The sequence below is a fragment of the Halteromyces radiatus genome (genome assembly GCF_025201355.1).
Source record: "Halteromyces radiatus strain CBS 162.75 chromosome Unknown BX664scaffold_6, whole genome shotgun sequence".
In the NCBI taxonomy this organism is placed as follows: Eukaryota; Fungi; Mucoromycota; class Mucoromycetes; order Mucorales; family Cunninghamellaceae; genus Halteromyces; species Halteromyces radiatus.
Genome location: NW_026251692.1, coordinates 1395567 through 1412344, shown reverse-complemented (window position 1 = coordinate 1412344; position 16778 = coordinate 1395567). Strand labels below are relative to the sequence as shown.

At 33.0% G+C, this 16778-nt stretch overlaps 9 protein-coding genes across 9 annotated transcripts; 8 read left to right on the top strand and 1 right to left on the bottom strand.

Annotated features, from left to right (window-relative positions):
- Positions 1-22: 22 nt before the first annotated feature.
- On the top strand, positions 23-952 carry BX664DRAFT_366417 (tyrosine phosphatase family-domain-containing protein; the record flags this gene model as incomplete). The annotated part of the gene is made up of 5 exons (XM_051548522.1): positions 23-159; positions 239-346; positions 400-637; positions 704-803; positions 870-952. The coding sequence occupies 5 exons, from the start codon at positions 23-25 to the stop codon at positions 950-952; spliced, it is 666 nt and encodes a 221-aa protein (XP_051398398.1).
- A 643-nt stretch (positions 953-1595) lies between these two features.
- BX664DRAFT_300632 (uncharacterized protein) lies at positions 1596-3112 on the top strand (the record flags this gene model as incomplete). Its single annotated transcript, XM_051542351.1, has 2 exons — positions 1596-2168; positions 2319-3112. Exons 1-2 carry the CDS (start codon positions 1658-1660, stop codon positions 3110-3112), a joined length of 1305 nt encoding a protein of 434 aa, XP_051398397.1. The 5' UTR covers positions 1596-1657.
- Positions 3113-3318: 206 nt separating this feature from the next.
- Positions 3319-4310, top strand: BX664DRAFT_338254 (uncharacterized protein). The gene has a single exon (XM_051546399.1). The coding sequence runs from the start codon at positions 3390-3392 to the stop codon at positions 4173-4175; it is 786 nt and encodes a 261-aa protein (XP_051398396.1). The 5' UTR covers positions 3319-3389; the 3' UTR covers positions 4176-4310.
- A 1423-nt stretch (positions 4311-5733) lies between these two features.
- On the top strand, positions 5734-6999 carry BX664DRAFT_300631 (proteasome component PRE2). The gene is made up of 4 exons (XM_051542350.1): positions 5734-5901; positions 5972-6119; positions 6195-6641; positions 6723-6999. Exons 1-4 carry the CDS (start codon positions 5764-5766, stop codon positions 6821-6823), a joined length of 834 nt encoding a protein of 277 aa, XP_051398395.1. The 5' UTR covers positions 5734-5763; the 3' UTR covers positions 6824-6999.
- Positions 7000-7679: 680 nt separating this feature from the next.
- On the top strand, positions 7680-8378 carry BX664DRAFT_267079 (CAP domain-containing protein; the record flags this gene model as incomplete). Its single annotated transcript, XM_051540934.1, has 2 exons — positions 7680-8042; positions 8109-8378. 2 exons carry the CDS (start codon positions 7680-7682, stop codon positions 8376-8378), a joined length of 633 nt encoding a protein of 210 aa, XP_051398394.1.
- A 1518-nt stretch (positions 8379-9896) lies between these two features.
- BX664DRAFT_338246 (uncharacterized protein) lies at positions 9897-12060 on the bottom strand. Its single transcript, XM_051546398.1, has 6 exons — positions 11834-12060; positions 11513-11751; positions 11245-11438; positions 10507-11159; positions 10280-10435; positions 9897-10202 (listed from the first exon to the last, which is right to left on the bottom strand). The coding sequence occupies exons 1-6, from the start codon at positions 11991-11993 to the stop codon at positions 10018-10020; spliced, it is 1587 nt and encodes a 528-aa protein (XP_051398393.1). The 5' UTR covers positions 11994-12060; the 3' UTR covers positions 9897-10017.
- Positions 12061-12216: 156 nt separating this feature from the next.
- On the top strand, positions 12217-13174 carry BX664DRAFT_338243 (transmembrane protein 18-domain-containing protein). The gene is made up of 4 exons (XM_051546397.1): positions 12217-12366; positions 12485-12602; positions 12682-12830; positions 12934-13174. The coding sequence occupies exons 1-4, from the start codon at positions 12238-12240 to the stop codon at positions 13021-13023; spliced, it is 486 nt and encodes a 161-aa protein (XP_051398392.1). The 5' UTR covers positions 12217-12237; the 3' UTR covers positions 13024-13174.
- Positions 13175-13573: 399 nt separating this feature from the next.
- Positions 13574-14384, top strand: BX664DRAFT_375447 (CAP domain-containing protein; the record flags this gene model as incomplete). Its single annotated transcript, XM_051548717.1, has 2 exons — positions 13574-14005; positions 14082-14384. The coding sequence occupies 2 exons, from the start codon at positions 13574-13576 to the stop codon at positions 14382-14384; spliced, it is 735 nt and encodes a 244-aa protein (XP_051398391.1).
- Positions 14385-15647: 1263 nt separating this feature from the next.
- BX664DRAFT_380201 (CAP domain-containing protein) lies at positions 15648-16412 on the top strand. The gene is made up of 2 exons (XM_051548889.1): positions 15648-15964; positions 16030-16412. The coding sequence occupies exons 1-2, from the start codon at positions 15756-15758 to the stop codon at positions 16292-16294; spliced, it is 474 nt and encodes a 157-aa protein (XP_051398390.1). The 5' UTR covers positions 15648-15755; the 3' UTR covers positions 16295-16412.
- The last annotated feature ends 366 nt before the right edge of the window (positions 16413-16778 follow it).

Sequence of the window (16778 nt, the reverse complement as noted above, 5' to 3'; positions counted from 1 at the left end):
TGCTTATCTCAAGGCTGTGTCTATGGGACAACATGTATCAGTCACTATACCTAGATGGATTGATGTCAATGGAGTCAAAAACTTCCGTGATATTGGTGGATGGCCTTTAAAAGATGGTTCTGGTTATATTCGTGAAAGGATCGTATTCAGATGCGGGCAGTAGGTTTCCAAAAAAAAAAAAAAAAAAAAAAAAAAAAAAAAAAAAGATGATGATGATTTATTCACCTTTTGTTTATAGTCTGGTGAATATTACTCAAGAGGGGATCAATACATTGAAACGCCTTAATGTCATCGCAGCATTTGATTTTCGTTCTGATCCAGAAATTGAACGTCAAGGCATGGCTCCGTAAGTTAAATTGAAATGAAAAAAGAGTAATCATTAATACTCAACTTTGATAGTGAAATTCCTGGATTGACTCGATATGCTTCAGCTATGTTTTCCAAGGCTGATTATTCACCTGCTGCCTTGGCTTCACGATGGAAAGGTTATTTTGAAGGTCCACTAGGTTTTCCCAAGGTGTATAATATTATTCTCGAAAAAGCCAAGGAACAGTATCGTAAAATCTTTTTGCATATGTTGGAACACCATTCAAATGAATCTACAAAATCATTGATTATCCATTGTACAGCTGGAAAGGTAAGAAAAATCAAAAGAGAGATTATAAAAAAAAAAAAAAGATATTTAATATTAAATATTAATTAGGATCGAACTGGGGTATTTGTTATGCTTTTACTTGGTCTGTGCGGAGTGGATGAAGAAATCATTTCCCAAGAATATGCTTTAAGTAATCTTGGATATTGGGGTAAGAATATTCATTGATAAATAGGATGAAACAAGTCTTAATTTTTTTATTTTTTTTTTTTTGTAGAATCTGAAGAAGAATTGGAAAAGAAATCGATCTTAATAGGAACAAGTATTGAAAATATGCGAATGGTGATGTCAGCTCCGTAAGTTTTTGTCTGCTGAGGTTGGATTTGTTGTTCTTATTGTTTCACTGATTAAAATGGTTTATATAGATATCTTGCTATGAAAGAAACTATTCGTCAAGTTAAGGAACGATATGGATCAATTGAAGGATATATACGAAATGAATGTGGATTGGATGATACTCAAGTACAAGGTATTCGTGATTTGATGGTGGTTCCTATTCGTTTTGAAGAACGTCAATTATTCCGCCCCAAGATCTAATAGGGCTAGAATTATTTAGATACAATAGAATAGATATCATTCTTTTTTTTTTTTTAAACATCTCGGGAATAAATCTTTTTTTTTTCTTGTTTATTTTATCATTTCATTTCGGGATTAGGTTTTTGTTATTTTTTTTTTCTTTTTTACAGAATATCACTATATATATATGTAGCATCAAACAATAGCAATAACAAAAAAAAAAAAAAAAAAAAAAAAAAAAAGAAAAAACAAAAACGGAAATTTTTTTTTCTTTTTGATAGTCAACACATTTTACATATATTTTTTTTTCCCCCGTCAATCTCAAACTACCCTATCACCTTTCATTCATGCTTTCACTGTTTCACTTTGATTGATCCTGTCTATCTCTCGTCACTTTTTTTTTTCCTTTACTCTTTTTTTTTTTTTTCTTCTCTCTTTCCCGTTTTCCCTTTTCTTCTTTCTATCTGTCTTCCTTTTTAGACATCAAATATGCCTAGTGTCTTTAAACGTCAAAATTCAACGAAAATCAATAAAATCTCTTCATTCGATCATCAATCATTAGAACAATGTCACTTGATTTTTCGATTACCAGAAATAGTGGAACAAATAGTTCAACACTTGATTCCTAATACCAATACTGCCGTCTTATCCATAAATAGTAATGGTAATAGTAAAATAATACGACCTTCCACAAAAATGAATCAAGATATTTTACCTTGTTTATACGTCAACTGGTTATGGCATGATTGCGTGTCTCGATATACTTGGCGTCATGTGTCCTTTGATGATAGTAAGACGGAGTATGAACAATTTCTCAAGTTTGCTTCTGTCATTAGTCGTGTGCCATTACCTAATTTCGAATCCAATACTTCCAATATAATTGCTGCTGCTGCTCTTGCTGTTGCAACACATCCTCAACCTTTGATGACTACTCAATGTGATGATGATCAACAACAACATGATCTCTCTTCCATCATGGCAAAAAAATCCGATTCCTTTCGTCCTTTGTTTCCAAGTTTTACATCCATGCTTCCTTTGTATAATCATAAACAATCAAAACCAACAATCACACCATCATCATCATCATCATCATCATCATCAAATACAAGACAATCATTATCAATTTTACCACCAACACCACCTGCTGAAGAACATCATCATGATGATCCTACCGATGAAAACTGTAAATCACGTATTTTATCGTCGACATATCAACATCGATTACGATCACTGACACTTCGAAAAATCAAGGAACGAAATATCAACGAACCATTACAACATATTGGATACCATGCGACACAACTAACGACGTTAGATATTTATATCTGTGATTATGTGACTAATGCAGCATTGTATCCTTTCTTAGAGCATGGACAATTGACATATCTATCACTTGCTGGATGTCAACGCATTACGGATGAAGCGATTATTCAAGTAGCAAATAAATGTCCAGGATTGGAACATCTGGACCTACGAGCGTGTGGGAATGTTAGTGATGCATCCATAGGTCAAATCGCCTTATGTTGTCGACGTCTTCGTCATTTGAATGTTGGTCGTGTCCGTGATCGGCAGAATATTACAGATCAGTCGATTCAATTGATAGCAACACATACTCAGGTAGCGGTATTAGGTCTTGCTGGATGTGATGTATCAGATACAAGTTTAACCTTATTAGCCAGGGAACGTAAAGAGGGTATCGAACGTATCTCTATCAATAATTGTTATAAAGTATCCAATCAAACCATCCTTGCTTATGCTCGTCATTGTCCTCGTTTGTCGGTTTTTGAAATGAAGGAATGTCATCATATTCATGACTGGGATGCTGTCGCACAATTGGTCCGTCGTAAGGTCTTACTTACTTTGTGTGATCAACAAAGTCGCGCTTGTAATGAATGGGCAAAAAGACATGGAATTGTATTAGATGTCAAAGCTCCTGTCAAATAAAATGTTATATAAATAGAAATAATAAAAATTATGTCAACCTTTTTTTTTTTTTTTTTTTTTTTTGTATGATGAGCTTATAGTCTTGAACCTCTTTTTCTCCGACTTTTTTGATTTTTTTTTTTCTCATAAACACTTAACTTTTTTTTCTCTTTCCCCTTTTCTTTTCTTTCTCTCTCTCTTTTTCCTTTCTTTTTTTTTTTTTTTTTTTTTTTTTTTAATTTCATATTACATATATAATACTTTTTTTTTATTGGTTTATTTTACAACTGCTTGATCCATGTTTGATTTATTTAAAAGGGTTTATGATTTCTTCGTACCATCTGATGAAGCTGAAGTGGAAGAGGCTATTGCCGCCAATACGACAATAGAAACCACAACTACTGCAACAAACAAAGATAAACCACATGTCAAAAAAACATCCTCTCGTCCATCAAAGGAATCTGACCTCAAATTTTTTCAATCTTCTCACTTTCCACCAGCTTCTACTACATCATCTAAGGAAAACAATTTTATTGATACAAAGGATACCAAAAAGACGAGATCAAGAAAGACAAAGTTTATTGAATACCAAAACAGCAGAGCCAAAACTAACGGTAAACAACCCGCTGGACAAGATGATGGTAAAACAACTGGACAAAAACGAAGAAAGCGGCAACACGATGAAGAAGAATTAGTCATTGAATTACAAGAAACGGAAGGAAAGACACTACTGGACGATAACATTAAACAACCTGCAAAAAGGACAAAAAAACGCGGAATGAAAAACGAATCAACAAAAAATCCAGTTATTCAGGAAAAACAAGCCAAAAAGGAACAGCTAAAGGTAGACAATGACTCAAACAAATCGAAAGCAGGGACGAAAAAAGTGGTGGCATCAGATAGTGACACGCAATCTAAGAAACAAAGACTCTCACATCAAGAACGGGCGACAGTTCAACGCGTATCTCGAAGCAGAACCATCAAACTGGGAAATCATCAATGTATGGACTGTGCTGAAACTTTTGACACTTTGGAACAAATGGATGATCATCGAACCAAAGAACACCCTCACTCAAAATGGTGATTATTATTATTATTATTTATACTTCCTCCCTCCCTCCATTTATTTAGCTTTTAGTGTACATCTTCATCCTCCTTACTTTTACATCCACGTTTGGTTTTATCTTGTCTCCTTTTTTTTTTTTTTTTTCTAAAGTCCTTATTCTTATTAGTATATGTTAATTTATTTATTTATTTATTTATGTTATACAGTATTCAATAAAAAATCATCGTTTGTACTCTATTATTACTATTGTCTTCAGAAGAAGGGAAAAAAAATGTTAATCGTTCTAAATGTCGTTTTTGATCACATGGCATGTTGAATTATTATTATTATTATCATTGGTCAGTCATGATCCCCCTTTTCATTTGACTTTTTTAAGGGCATTGATCTACAACATACATACACAAACATAAAATCATATAATATAAAAATGAATGATTTATTGAAAATAAATAAAAACTAAGTTGCTAATCATGGGTAAATCCTATCATCACAAAATCCATCATCACGCATTTGTCCACCAAATGGGAGAAAAGAGAGTTTTGATACTTGATGAAAAATCTTGATTGCCGAGTTTCCGTATCCATCTTTTTGAATGTATCGCAAATAAGAATATCGTCTTTCAATTTCCTTAACGTCTATTGTTGTGTTTCCTCTGATGTCCAACATCCGGCTGTTGTGATCATTGATAAGCTGGTTCTCCATTCGATGCATCCATTGCCGTTTTTAATATGATTGGCGTCAGCTTCTGTATCGGTCATCTACTCTTTTGTACCACGAAATTCTCCCAACCAATTGAGTTCTTTTTGGTTTGATATGGTTTGTCAACGTGTTGTATGGGATGTTTTAATTAGATCGCCTTGTAGATATTCAGTATGTAATAATACTTCTCCTATGGCTGAAATCATTGATGTCATTTTTCCTAACCTCCCTGCTATCCAACGGTATTTCCTTGCTGCTGAATATAAAGCTGAGGATGTGTTATATCTTGTAAAGAGTGAATGAATTTTTTTTTTTTGTTGTACCTAGTGCTTCTAAATAAAATCGAATTTTCAGTGTCCATTGTGTTCTTTTCCTCTTGCCAGTACACACATATCGTCCAGATAATAACCTTCTTTACTGAGGATTTCGCATATTTCCACCTTTAGTTTTCCCCACCCCCCCTATTCTCATTCTATCTTTTTTGAATCTTACATTTGATATTGTTGCCTCGTACAGGGGATTCTTTATCTGGTTCAACGTGCCTGCTTGCGTGTGTTCAATGTTCCTGGTACATCTTAATAAATGACTTGTAGATGATGATTATAGCGAATATTTTGTATCTGTCTTGCTAGATTTTGAAGAAGTAGAGATGATATGTTGTATATTTCAGTATTATCGGAAAATAAAGACATATAAAATTGAAAAAGAAAAGGATATGAAAGAGGTCTAAAGGTACCTATGTGCCCAACCGCCTCTTTTTTTTCAATCCCAGTCAGGTGCGTTACGTCAATTTTTTTTTCTACTTCTTGTTTGAACGCGTATTCATTTTTCTTTCCTTCTTTTTATTTTTTTTTATTTTTATTTTTTTTTTTTTTTTCATACAACTTTCCATCCATCACAGTATTCGATGCATCGATTTGTACAAAAATATTCATCGTCCCCTTTACAATTACCTCATGAAGTGGATCTTAGCAATGTATGTGGAAGATGGGATTCTGCTCAAGCATTAGGTTTCCCTACCTTTGATATTCCCTCAGTGCACAATGTAAGAAAAAAAAAAAAAGAAAAGACTGGTCAATATATCTAACTTTCTATATATATATATATATTGTTAGCCTGTAGACTTTTTAAGAAATGTGACGGACGAGAACTCACCCGAATACAAGATTAAGATTCAACACGGTACAACCACTCTTGCTTTCCAATTCCAAGGAGGTGTTGTTGTTGCAGTAGATTCTCGGGCTACTATGGGCAACTATATTGGTAAGTGACGAAGAATAATAATGAAAAGTTAATGTAATAATTCTTTTTTTTTTTTTTTTACTTTTTTTCTGTTAGCTTCACAAACGGTGAAAAAGGTGATCGAAATCAATCCATACCTTTTAGGTACATTGGCTGGTGGTGCTGCTGATTGTCAATATTGGGAAAGAGAATTGGGTCGTCGTTGTCGATTATATGAATTACGCAACAAGGAACGTATCTCTGTGGCAGCAGCATCCAAATTATTGGCTAATATGGTGTATGCATATAAGGGAATGGGACTATCAATGGGAACTATGGTGACTGGATGGGACAAATCTGGACCAAACTTATTCTATGTGGATTCTGATGGTGCACGTATCAAAGGTGACATCTTCTCTGTTGGTTCTGGTTCTACTTTTGCCTATGGTGTATTGGATAGTGGTTATGATCATGATTTGTCAGTCAAGGATGCTTTGGAATTGGGAAGACGATCTATTTATCATGCTACACATCGGGATGCCATGTCTGGTGGTTCTGTTAATTGTAAGTAGTTATACAAAAAAAAAATCATCTAAATCAATACTCAATATTATTCTCTTTTTTTTTTTTTAAAAAAAAAAATAGTGTATCATGTTACTGAAGAAGGTTGGACTTATCATGGCAATCATGATGTAGGTCAATTACATTGGGATTATCAAGATGAAGTGGCTCGTGGTGCCCAATAAAAGGACATTGTCCTCTTTATTTTATTTTATTTTATTTTTTTTGTCACATATTTCCCGTTACTCCATTCTTTCCATCCCAGTTTAGTATTACATATTTCCAACTCTTCTTTTTTTTTTTCTTGTTACTATTATTACAATCACTTATCAATAAACTTATGTGCTGTTACATCACTATTATTTGATTGTCATGAAAAATGAAACGGGAATGATGGACTGGAAATATATATATCGTAAACTTATATATAAAAGAGCACTTTCTACTCACGCTTTCTTAACACTAGGAGTGTAAAAGGACTTTTATTATTATTATTATTATTATTCCCTTCAAAATAATCCATCTTGATCTATTGAATGCCAAAAGGAGGATGTCGGATTGATTGGATTATTCGAGACAGAAATTAGATATATTGGCGTATATTACATTTGTCACACCTTCTCACCTTTCTTTTGATGGTGATTCCTACCATTGAAGTTGTTTACTTAATAATTATTCCAAGGCATGATTATGATATTTATAGCTACTCTATATGATTCATCACTCATTTAAGCATCATTTATTTCCACTTTTTTCTAAGAAAAAAAAAAAAAGAAAATCAATGTGGGTACTGATCTTCCTCATTGTCGGCAACCTTCGTGTGACCTACTTGTCATTAGAATAAATTATGCAAGATCCAAAAGCCGTCCATAATCACAAATCAACATCAAAGAAAATATATATAAAAAGAGAGAGGGAGGACGTTGATCAAGACAGTTCATATCCATCTTTTTCTTTTCTTTTTTTTTTTTTATTCTTATCTATTTAAAAAAAAAAAGAATGCGCACTTTTCTTCTGCTTATGTTGATGGGTGCTGGTCATATGGCTTATGGTGGCTTGATTCCTCATCATGATAACAACTATCCAGTGGATCAATCATCAGGCAAGAACGATGATACTTCCATCACACCTTATGAAGGATACAATTGGGAAGATACAAGATATATACATGATCAAGGGCAATCTAACGATCAGGATGATACCGGCACTTCCATCGGCGACCCACATAGACAAGATGATAAAGGCAATTTATGGCCATGGAATGGTGTAGACAAATCTCATATTTTACAACTTCATAACACTCGACGAGCGAAACATCGGGTGTCTGATTTGACTTGGAATCAAGATGCTGCCAATTTTGCCGACTCTTGGGTTAAACGATGTTCTTTTCAACATAGTCAAAACGTAAAAAAAAAAAAAAAAAAATCATCATCATCCAGTCATTTATTTTTTTTTATTTTATTTTATTAGCACAAGTACGGAGAAAACATTGCATGGGGTTATTTCACCTGGGATCAAGTGATGAAAGCATGGGCCGATGATGAAGAACCAAAATATAATTTCCAACATGGTGACTTTAGCGAAGCAACTGGTCATTTCACTCAAGTAGTATGGAAATCTACCACTTCGGTAGGTTGTGCTGTAAATCATTGTCTCGGTATTCCATTTTACAGTTGTAATTACGTACCACCTGGCAATGTTGTCGGTCAATTCCAACAAAATGTCTTTCCTCCTAAATAGATATCAGTTGATTGAAGACGAATTAAATTCATTTCATAAAAATATATTAATAAAATATATATATATGTATCGATTGTAACACAATCTCAAATATAATGTATGTTGTTTATAGGAAACGGAATCATCATATAAATATTTCCTTCTTCTTTTCTTCCCGTGGCTATCACAAAGTTCATAGTAGAATAGTCCTTTTTTTTTTTTTTTTTTTTTTTTTTTTTTTTTTTTTTTTTTTTTTTTTTTTTTTACCTGGAGATCGTATATGAATTTTGGATGACGAATTGATTGGTGATTAATGAAAGATGAATTGATGATCTTTGATGGTGGATGACGAATGAAATGTTAAAGTTATGTGATGATGGCTAATGGATGCTGCTTTATGACAGATGGTAGTTGAGTGATGGCATGTGAAAATGATTGATCGATGCAATATGAGAATGGACAACATGATGATGTGTGATGACAATATAATGGATGATCATGACGACACTTGAGATAATCAGAAGCAATAATAATGACTGTAACAACAAAAATGATACTAGTTATAAAAATATGACTTTATTGAACAAGGTTGTAAAGTAATATAGTATAACATAAACTAAGACTAATAGTAGTAACCAATCAATAAAAGAATCATCACGATAGGAATCCATATGAAGATCGCCATAATTAACTTTCCTTTGATGCTTCATATCCGCCCAATTTGATCCTAGATATCCATCCATTTAAATCTACAGTGCAGCTAATCCTGTCGATTCAAACGTGTTCAGTTGATCCTTTTATGTATTCATCCAATCAAATCAATCAAATGGCAAGATAATCACATCGTGTTGAAGTAAATCTGCATAATTTAAAAAAAAAATGAGTATCCATGTTTTTGTTGAGAGAATAGAAAAAGGACAAAGCCAAAGGAGGAAAAAGAAGAATGAACAAAAAGAGGATAAGAGAATGAAGGAAGAACAAAAGGGGGATACGTCAGAAGAAAAGGGATAGAGAAGCAAACAAAATAGGGAAGAAGAAGAAGAAGAAGAAGAAGAAGAAGAAAATATGTACCTTGAAGTGGTTGACTGGAAACAAAAGAGAGAGAGAGAGAGACAACATAAGCACTATTGTATTATTGTACTATGAGAAGTGAGAGAGAGAGAGAGAGAGAGAGAGGCATTTCGAACCAAAAGAAAAGGAAAAAAATCATACAAATGGATTAGTATCAGTCAGGACTTTTTCACTCTGATTACTTTCTTGTTTTCTCTGGTTGAGATCACCTTTGATTTTGTTTGAATATACACAAATGACGATAAAAACCATGGTGTTGATGGTAAAATCATCTAATAGGTAAACCAAGGAAAAAAAAAAAAAGAAAAGAAAAAAGCAAAAAAGAGGTATCCATTTAGAAAAATATAATTTTCTTTTTTTTTTGGAATTTTTACAGCCAAACAAGTTGAAACTCATCAGCTTAAACTTTGCCCTGAAAAAAAAAAAATCTTGTAAGGTACTCAAAATATATATATATATTTGAAAATGTACAATTTGTATCAGTGATGTTTTATTTCATAAGATATAAGGTACTAAAATGTGTATAAACCAATTAAAAAAAGTCACAGATATATGATGGGAGGATGGAAGGTATTGTAGGCGGAACTAACTAAAAGTGCATTTTGAATTCAAAGCTGCCATCACCAGCACCACCAGGAAATCCCCCACCAAATGGAAAACCTTGGAAATGAGCAAATGGATTACCACCATGAGGATGGAATCCACCACCACCACCACCATTTTGTTGTTCAGGATCAAATGGATCAAACCCATTATCAAATTGTTGTCGCATTTCTATTGAATCAAATTATAGGTTAAAAAAAAAATAGGTCATTTCCTTCATATATTTTCCTTTTTTTTTTTCATCTTACCATCATTGCTAAGGACTTCATAGGCAGCGTTGATTTCTGCCATTTGTCTTTCTGCTTCTTGTTTTTTCTCTGGTTCAGCACGATCAGGATGATTTTCATAAGCCAATTGTCTATAAGCCTTTTTGATTTGTCGAGTATCAGCATCACGAGGAACACCTATTAAAAAAAAAAAAAAACCATTAATCATCTAGAAGAAAAATTTCCCCATCTATTGAACAAGAAATTACCTAAAATCTTGTAATAATCCTTTCGTTTGCTTTGTCGTAATAATTGTTGTGCCTTTTGTAATAACTGTCGAACTTGATGATTTTGACCTTGAGCGACGTCATTTGCTTTTTGTAAATCTTGCATAGCTTTTTCATACTCATGTTGATTCAAGTAAACTTCACCACGATACATAAGAGCATCGACATGATCATCTTGTAAAGATAGAGTTTTAGTACACCAATCGATGATCTTGGTATCTTCTTTGTTCAGTAACTTTTGAAGCCGACATGCTGTTTCATAACACTGTAGTAAAAGACGTTGAGGTATGTTGTTATCTACTTCCGTTGATAAGGAAGATAGATATTGGGTTTCCATTTGCTTGACATGATCTTTGACTTCATTCATTATACCTTGCCTTGATGCTGTACCGATTAACTGGTTGCTTGCTGTCGAGTACTTTTTCTTTTCCATATTATCTTGAATTGATTTGATTGTTTTGTTAAGTTTTTTGAGTTGCCGGAAAACGGTTTTGCATTGCTTTTGTTCAGGATCATAGTGTAAACATTGTTTTAGATTTGCCAATGCACCTTCAGGTTCGTTAAGTAAATAAAAGTTGATGTTGGCAAGTTCTATCAGAAGTGCAGGATCCGATGGTGTGATATGTGCTGCACGACTAGTAATTAAATATATATAAAAAAAAAAAAAAAAGTGAGCTTTTATTGATGGATACCATTTCCCTCTTTCCCCCTTTCACTTACGCAAGATCTCCTGCAGCAGCTTCAATATCATGTTTTCCATAGTGGCACTTGGCACTAACCCGGCGTAAACGACCCATATTTGGTGCAGTTCGGATAGCTTCGGTGATGTGTTCAATACATTGTTCGTAAGACTGGCTATCAAGGGCGGATTGTGCTTTTTCCATATTCTGTTCTGCTTGATTGATAGCTTTCAACTAATATTACAAAAATAAGAGATAGGGGTGAGTTCATTATATTTTCATGAAGAACCAAGAAGATCCAAACTTACTGTGTCTAAAGCAGCACCGTCATCAGCATGATGTTTCATGTAATTTTCTAAATCCTTCTTTGCCAAGTCAAATTCACCATCTTGAGCATATATACGAGCACGTTGATATAAAGCTCTGTCAAAATCAGGTTTCAATGTAAGGATTTTAGTGAAATCGTCTACAGCCGCTTGATTTCGACCCAAAGATAAATATACTGTAGCACGTCGATAGTATGACATGTAACTGTCAGGATCTTGAGCTATATTCAAAATAATAAATATTAGTAAAAAAAAAAAAAAAAAAAAAAATAGGAAGAATTATCTAGATAGGGTAACACTTACATATAGCAGCATCGTAACTGATCACTGCATCATGCAATTTGCCACTTTTTAGATAAGCATTGCCTTCAGTAAGATGTTCTTGAGACGTTTTTTCTGCAAAAATGGTGGTAGGTAAAAGAAAAGGAAGTACACAAGCAAACAAAATACGATGATGTTTCATTGTGAGGAAAGAGAAGGAGAGGTGAAAAAGATGAACCACAAAAGAAGAAGAAAAAAAAAAAGGAAAAGAAAAGAAAAGAACTGAAAAGAAAGTAGTGTAAAATGATTTGGCAGTGACAAGAGGAGAATGAAAAAAAATGTGGGCCAATACGATTGGCTCAGATTTTACCTATTCAAGCTTTTCAGAAAAAGGCGGCCTAAAAAAAAAAAATGTTGGCTTTCTTTTTCATATTTACTATCATATTATGACATTTCAAGAAGATACGTTGGTGAACACTGTCCTTGCTGCTATTCAGGACCAACTATCCTCAGCAGAAAAACCAACTTCCTACCTCCAACAACATGCACAACATACCTTACAGTTCTTTCAAGCGGTAAAGTCTTAGTCATAGAGAGGAAAAAAAACATGGTAAAGTTTTGAGAATACTGACAAGCTTTGCCTATTTTTATATATATATATATATATATATATATATCTTCTCCATGGATTAGATTGACTGGTCACAACACTGGTTAATAGGACTTTTGACCTTTCATATACTTTGTTTCATTCTGGTGATCCTTCTTCGTCATCGACATACGGCTCTTTCATGCTACTTTTTTGTACTATGTAAGTTGGTTTTTTTTTTTTTTTTTTTTATGCATGGGGAAAAATTAAGATATACTGATCAATTTATCTATATTTATAGTGGGCTTGGCAGCACTGACTCAACCGTTGAATCAAGCAGGCGCGATATACTGGGAACAATTTGCAGAGGCTAATTATTTCGATGATTCTGGTCTATTTATCGTCTCACTATATGCTTTTCCTTTGATCTTCAATGGCTTCTTCTGTTTGGTATGTTGACAAAAACTAAAGAAAGATATCATTGATTTTATATGATAACTCATTTTCTTTTTTTTTCCCTTTCTGTTGACACACACTTTATATTGTGTTATAGGTATTTATACTCAAAGCATCTTTCAAGTTGATGGTGGAAATGAAGCGTCGACAACTGCAACAAAAGGCCAAGAAATCAAAGAAGGAATGATATTTTGTATTGGACTGGATTGTATAGGATAATACTGCATTGATTGGACTGGAACTATTGGAATATCGAAATGATGGTGTGTATTGATTAGGTTGTATAATTATTAACAATAGTGGATTTAGTGTTTTTAGTTTATCTCATCATTTTCTCCAGTTTTTTTTTTTTTTTTTTTAAAAAAAAAAAAAGTCTTCCTTCTTACATCGCCATTGATATTTTTTTACCTAGATGAATTATATTTTCCCAATCACCAATGATTATATGTACAGATAGTATTCCCATTTTTTTATTATATCAATAAAATTATAATTTTTTTTCCCATAGAAATATTCTTGGATTTCCTCATATATTTCATTAAAGTGAACTTGTATTCATATGTCATTATCTACATCATTCTTGTGATTTACATCCTGTCTTTAAAACAAAACATGTAAAGAATGAACATGTTATCCCTGATCATCCCTTCAAAGAAAGAGTATAAAAGAGAAATCTACTTGACCAATTCATCCATATCCATCTATTTATTGACAAAAAAAAAAAAAAAAAAAAAAAGATGCGAACTTCCCTTTTACTTACCTTGATTGGAGCTACTAGCATTACTTATGGTGAGTTGATTCCTCCCCATGACCACCAGTCTCATCAGGTACATCAAACATCAAGTATGGAAGACTATTCAACAACACCATATGAAGGATCTCATTGGAAGGCTTCCCTCGAACACATCTACCATGGTAATGGCATTCAACAACATCTTACAATAAATATTTATGACCATGAAGACGGTGCCGATGATGTCAATGGTAATATCGATGATCATCCATCTTCCTGGTTGCCATTGGGCGATCCCGTCAATGCTACATATATTTTACAACTTCATAACACGCGACGTGCTACGCATCAAGTCCCTCCTTTGATTTGGAATCAAGATGCTGCGAATTATGCTCAATCTAGAGTTAATCAATGTCGTTTTGAACTTAGTGGAAACGTAAGAAGGTTTTTTTTTTTTTAAAAAAAAAAAATTCAGAAAGTAGGTTTCATTTTTTTTTTTTTTTGGATGATAGCGTAAGTATGGAGAAAACATGGCAATGGGATATACTTCTTGGGATCAAGTGATGAAAGCATGGGCTGATGATGAAGAACCAAAATACAATTTTGAACATGGAGACTTTGATACTAGTACTGGTGCATTCACTCAAGTGGTTTGGAAATCCACTAGCTCAGTGGGTTGTGGTCTTCGACAATGTCTTAATGGTGCATTTTATAGTTGTAATTATGAAGCACCTGGGAATATTAGAGGTCAATACCAGCAAAATGTCTTCCCACCAAAAACAAATCCATCCATCATCATGGCCACACAAATTTAGTTAGTTCTGTTATCATTATTGGGTTAATAAATAAAACGTTCATTTATCTATGGCTATCTTTTTTGTTAGTGGATCAAATCGTAAAAAAAAAAAAAAAAAAAAAAAAAAAGGAAAAGGTCATCTGATATCTAATGTCAATCTCAGAGAAGATCTTCAAATCCATTTTGAGATTTTAACCTTCCATCACACCGTAATAACACTATTAATAAAATAGATGCATATCATCCATGTCTATTTTTTTTTTTATTATTAATACACCAAGGCACAGTTATCACTAGAAATGACGCCGTAAATGTAATACGAAAAATAAATAGAAATTTTTTTTTCTGGTCTCCAATGTAGCTAAAGTATGATTCATACTCAATCTGAGCATTTGATTGCATTGATGGAAGATGGACGATGAGGATTCAATACTGACGCAGGACGGACATTGTAGTGTTGATGATGTTACGGAGTGATAAAACGGGAAAATGGTAAAGCACGTTTTTGTTAAAAAAAAACAACGAGATAATTTCAATGTCAATAATATTATCTATTTTATGGAATGATGTATGTTGGGTATTTTTTTTTATTCTTTCATCTGTACAAAAAAAAAAAAAAAAAAAAAAGATTCGCACTAAATGGAAAGTACATCATGAACCAAGAAATTAAAAAAAAAAGTCAGTTATTGGATGATTTGAACATCATTGAAACATAATCAATGGATCTAATGGGATGATTAAGTTGGTATAGTTCCCAGGCAGAAGACAATTTAAACTTCATTTTCCGATTAGATTACGATTGTAGTCGATGATCAATAATTACAAATAAAAAAGAACGTGTCTCGACTACATCATAGTTGTCATAAAAAAAAAAAGGTAATAAAGATGTTAACATCAATGGGGATTAATGTAGTACGAAAAAAAATGATACTCAAAATAAAGGATTCTTAGTTATGATGACAGTAGAGTTGGATGATCTTTTGAGTTTATCGGTATTTAAAAGATACATCATTGATTAGAAATGATACTCTTTTTTCAAGGTACAAAACAATAAAAGAAGACATCTATCAACCAAGGATTGCTTGAGAAAAAGTCTAATTACTCTATTTTGCATAAATCCAGATGAATCTTTGAAGGGTTACAAGATTTCAATGTATCACCATTGTTTAATGATACCAATAATGAAGGGAATATTAGACCATCGCGTTATTGTTTTTTAGGGTTGCACGAAACTTTAATCATCACCTGGATGCCAAAAAAGTAATAACGTAAAAATCATCCATGAATGGTATATAAGGATCTTTTTTTTTTTCTTTTTTGTTACCTTTCTTCAATTCATCATCCAAAAACAAATCCTCATTCCCTTCCTTTTACTTAAAAAAATCAAAATATGCTGAGCCGATTCTTCGTTTATGTGGTAGCATTCGCTATGATGCTTCAACTTGCATATGCTTTGTCAAAGAAAGATATCAACTCCATTGTCAACACTCATAACAAATTTCGCAAAATCCACAGTGCACCTGCTTTGAAATGGGACAAGAAACTCGCTCAATATGCACAAAATTGGTCCAACAAATGTGTCTTTCAACATAGTGGCGGGTAAGTAACAATAAACAGAATTAGGAAAACCGTTTCTCTGACTTTTTTTTTTTTTTTTTTTTTAGTCCTTATGGTGAAAATCTTGCTATGGGCTACGGTTCATTGAACGCAGCCATCCAAGCCTGGTACGATGAAGGCAAGTCTTATAACTACAACAATCCTGGTTTCTCTAGCTCTACTGGACATTTCACTCAAGTCGTATGGAAAGGTACTACCAAGATTGGCTGTGGTCTTGGTAAGTGTAATGGTCGTAATATCCTGACTTGTTCATACAAGGCACCTGGCAATATGCTTGGTGATTTCCCTAACAATGTACTTCCTCCCAAATAAATCATCAAATATATATTGTGATAGTAGAACAGTATTCTTTAGCAATGATGGATTTTTGATATTATCATCTATCTTGTATTTTCAATAAACTACCACATGTCTTGTCTTTTTTTTTTTTTTTAATGATCAAATCCCGATTCCAATTTTATTTTTAAAGAGATGCCAATTTTTTTTTCTTTTTCTTTTTCTTTTTCGTTTTCTTTCTTTTTTTTTTGAACTTTTTCAAAGAACGATACATGTCGAATTTACTACAAAAAAAAAAACGCGTAGGTTTTGAAATATATTGATATGACATTAGCTAATACAAGCTTTATACTTTGCCTTTCTTCTTTTGTTATATGTTTTTAGGAAACAATGATAAAAAGTAAGTTGTCCTTCTCATGACTTACCACTATCTTGGTGTTTCTTCTATTCACTACTGCATTCAATTCTTTTACTTGTCACGACTAATTTATTTGTTGAAAACGAAAAGGATATTCTATGG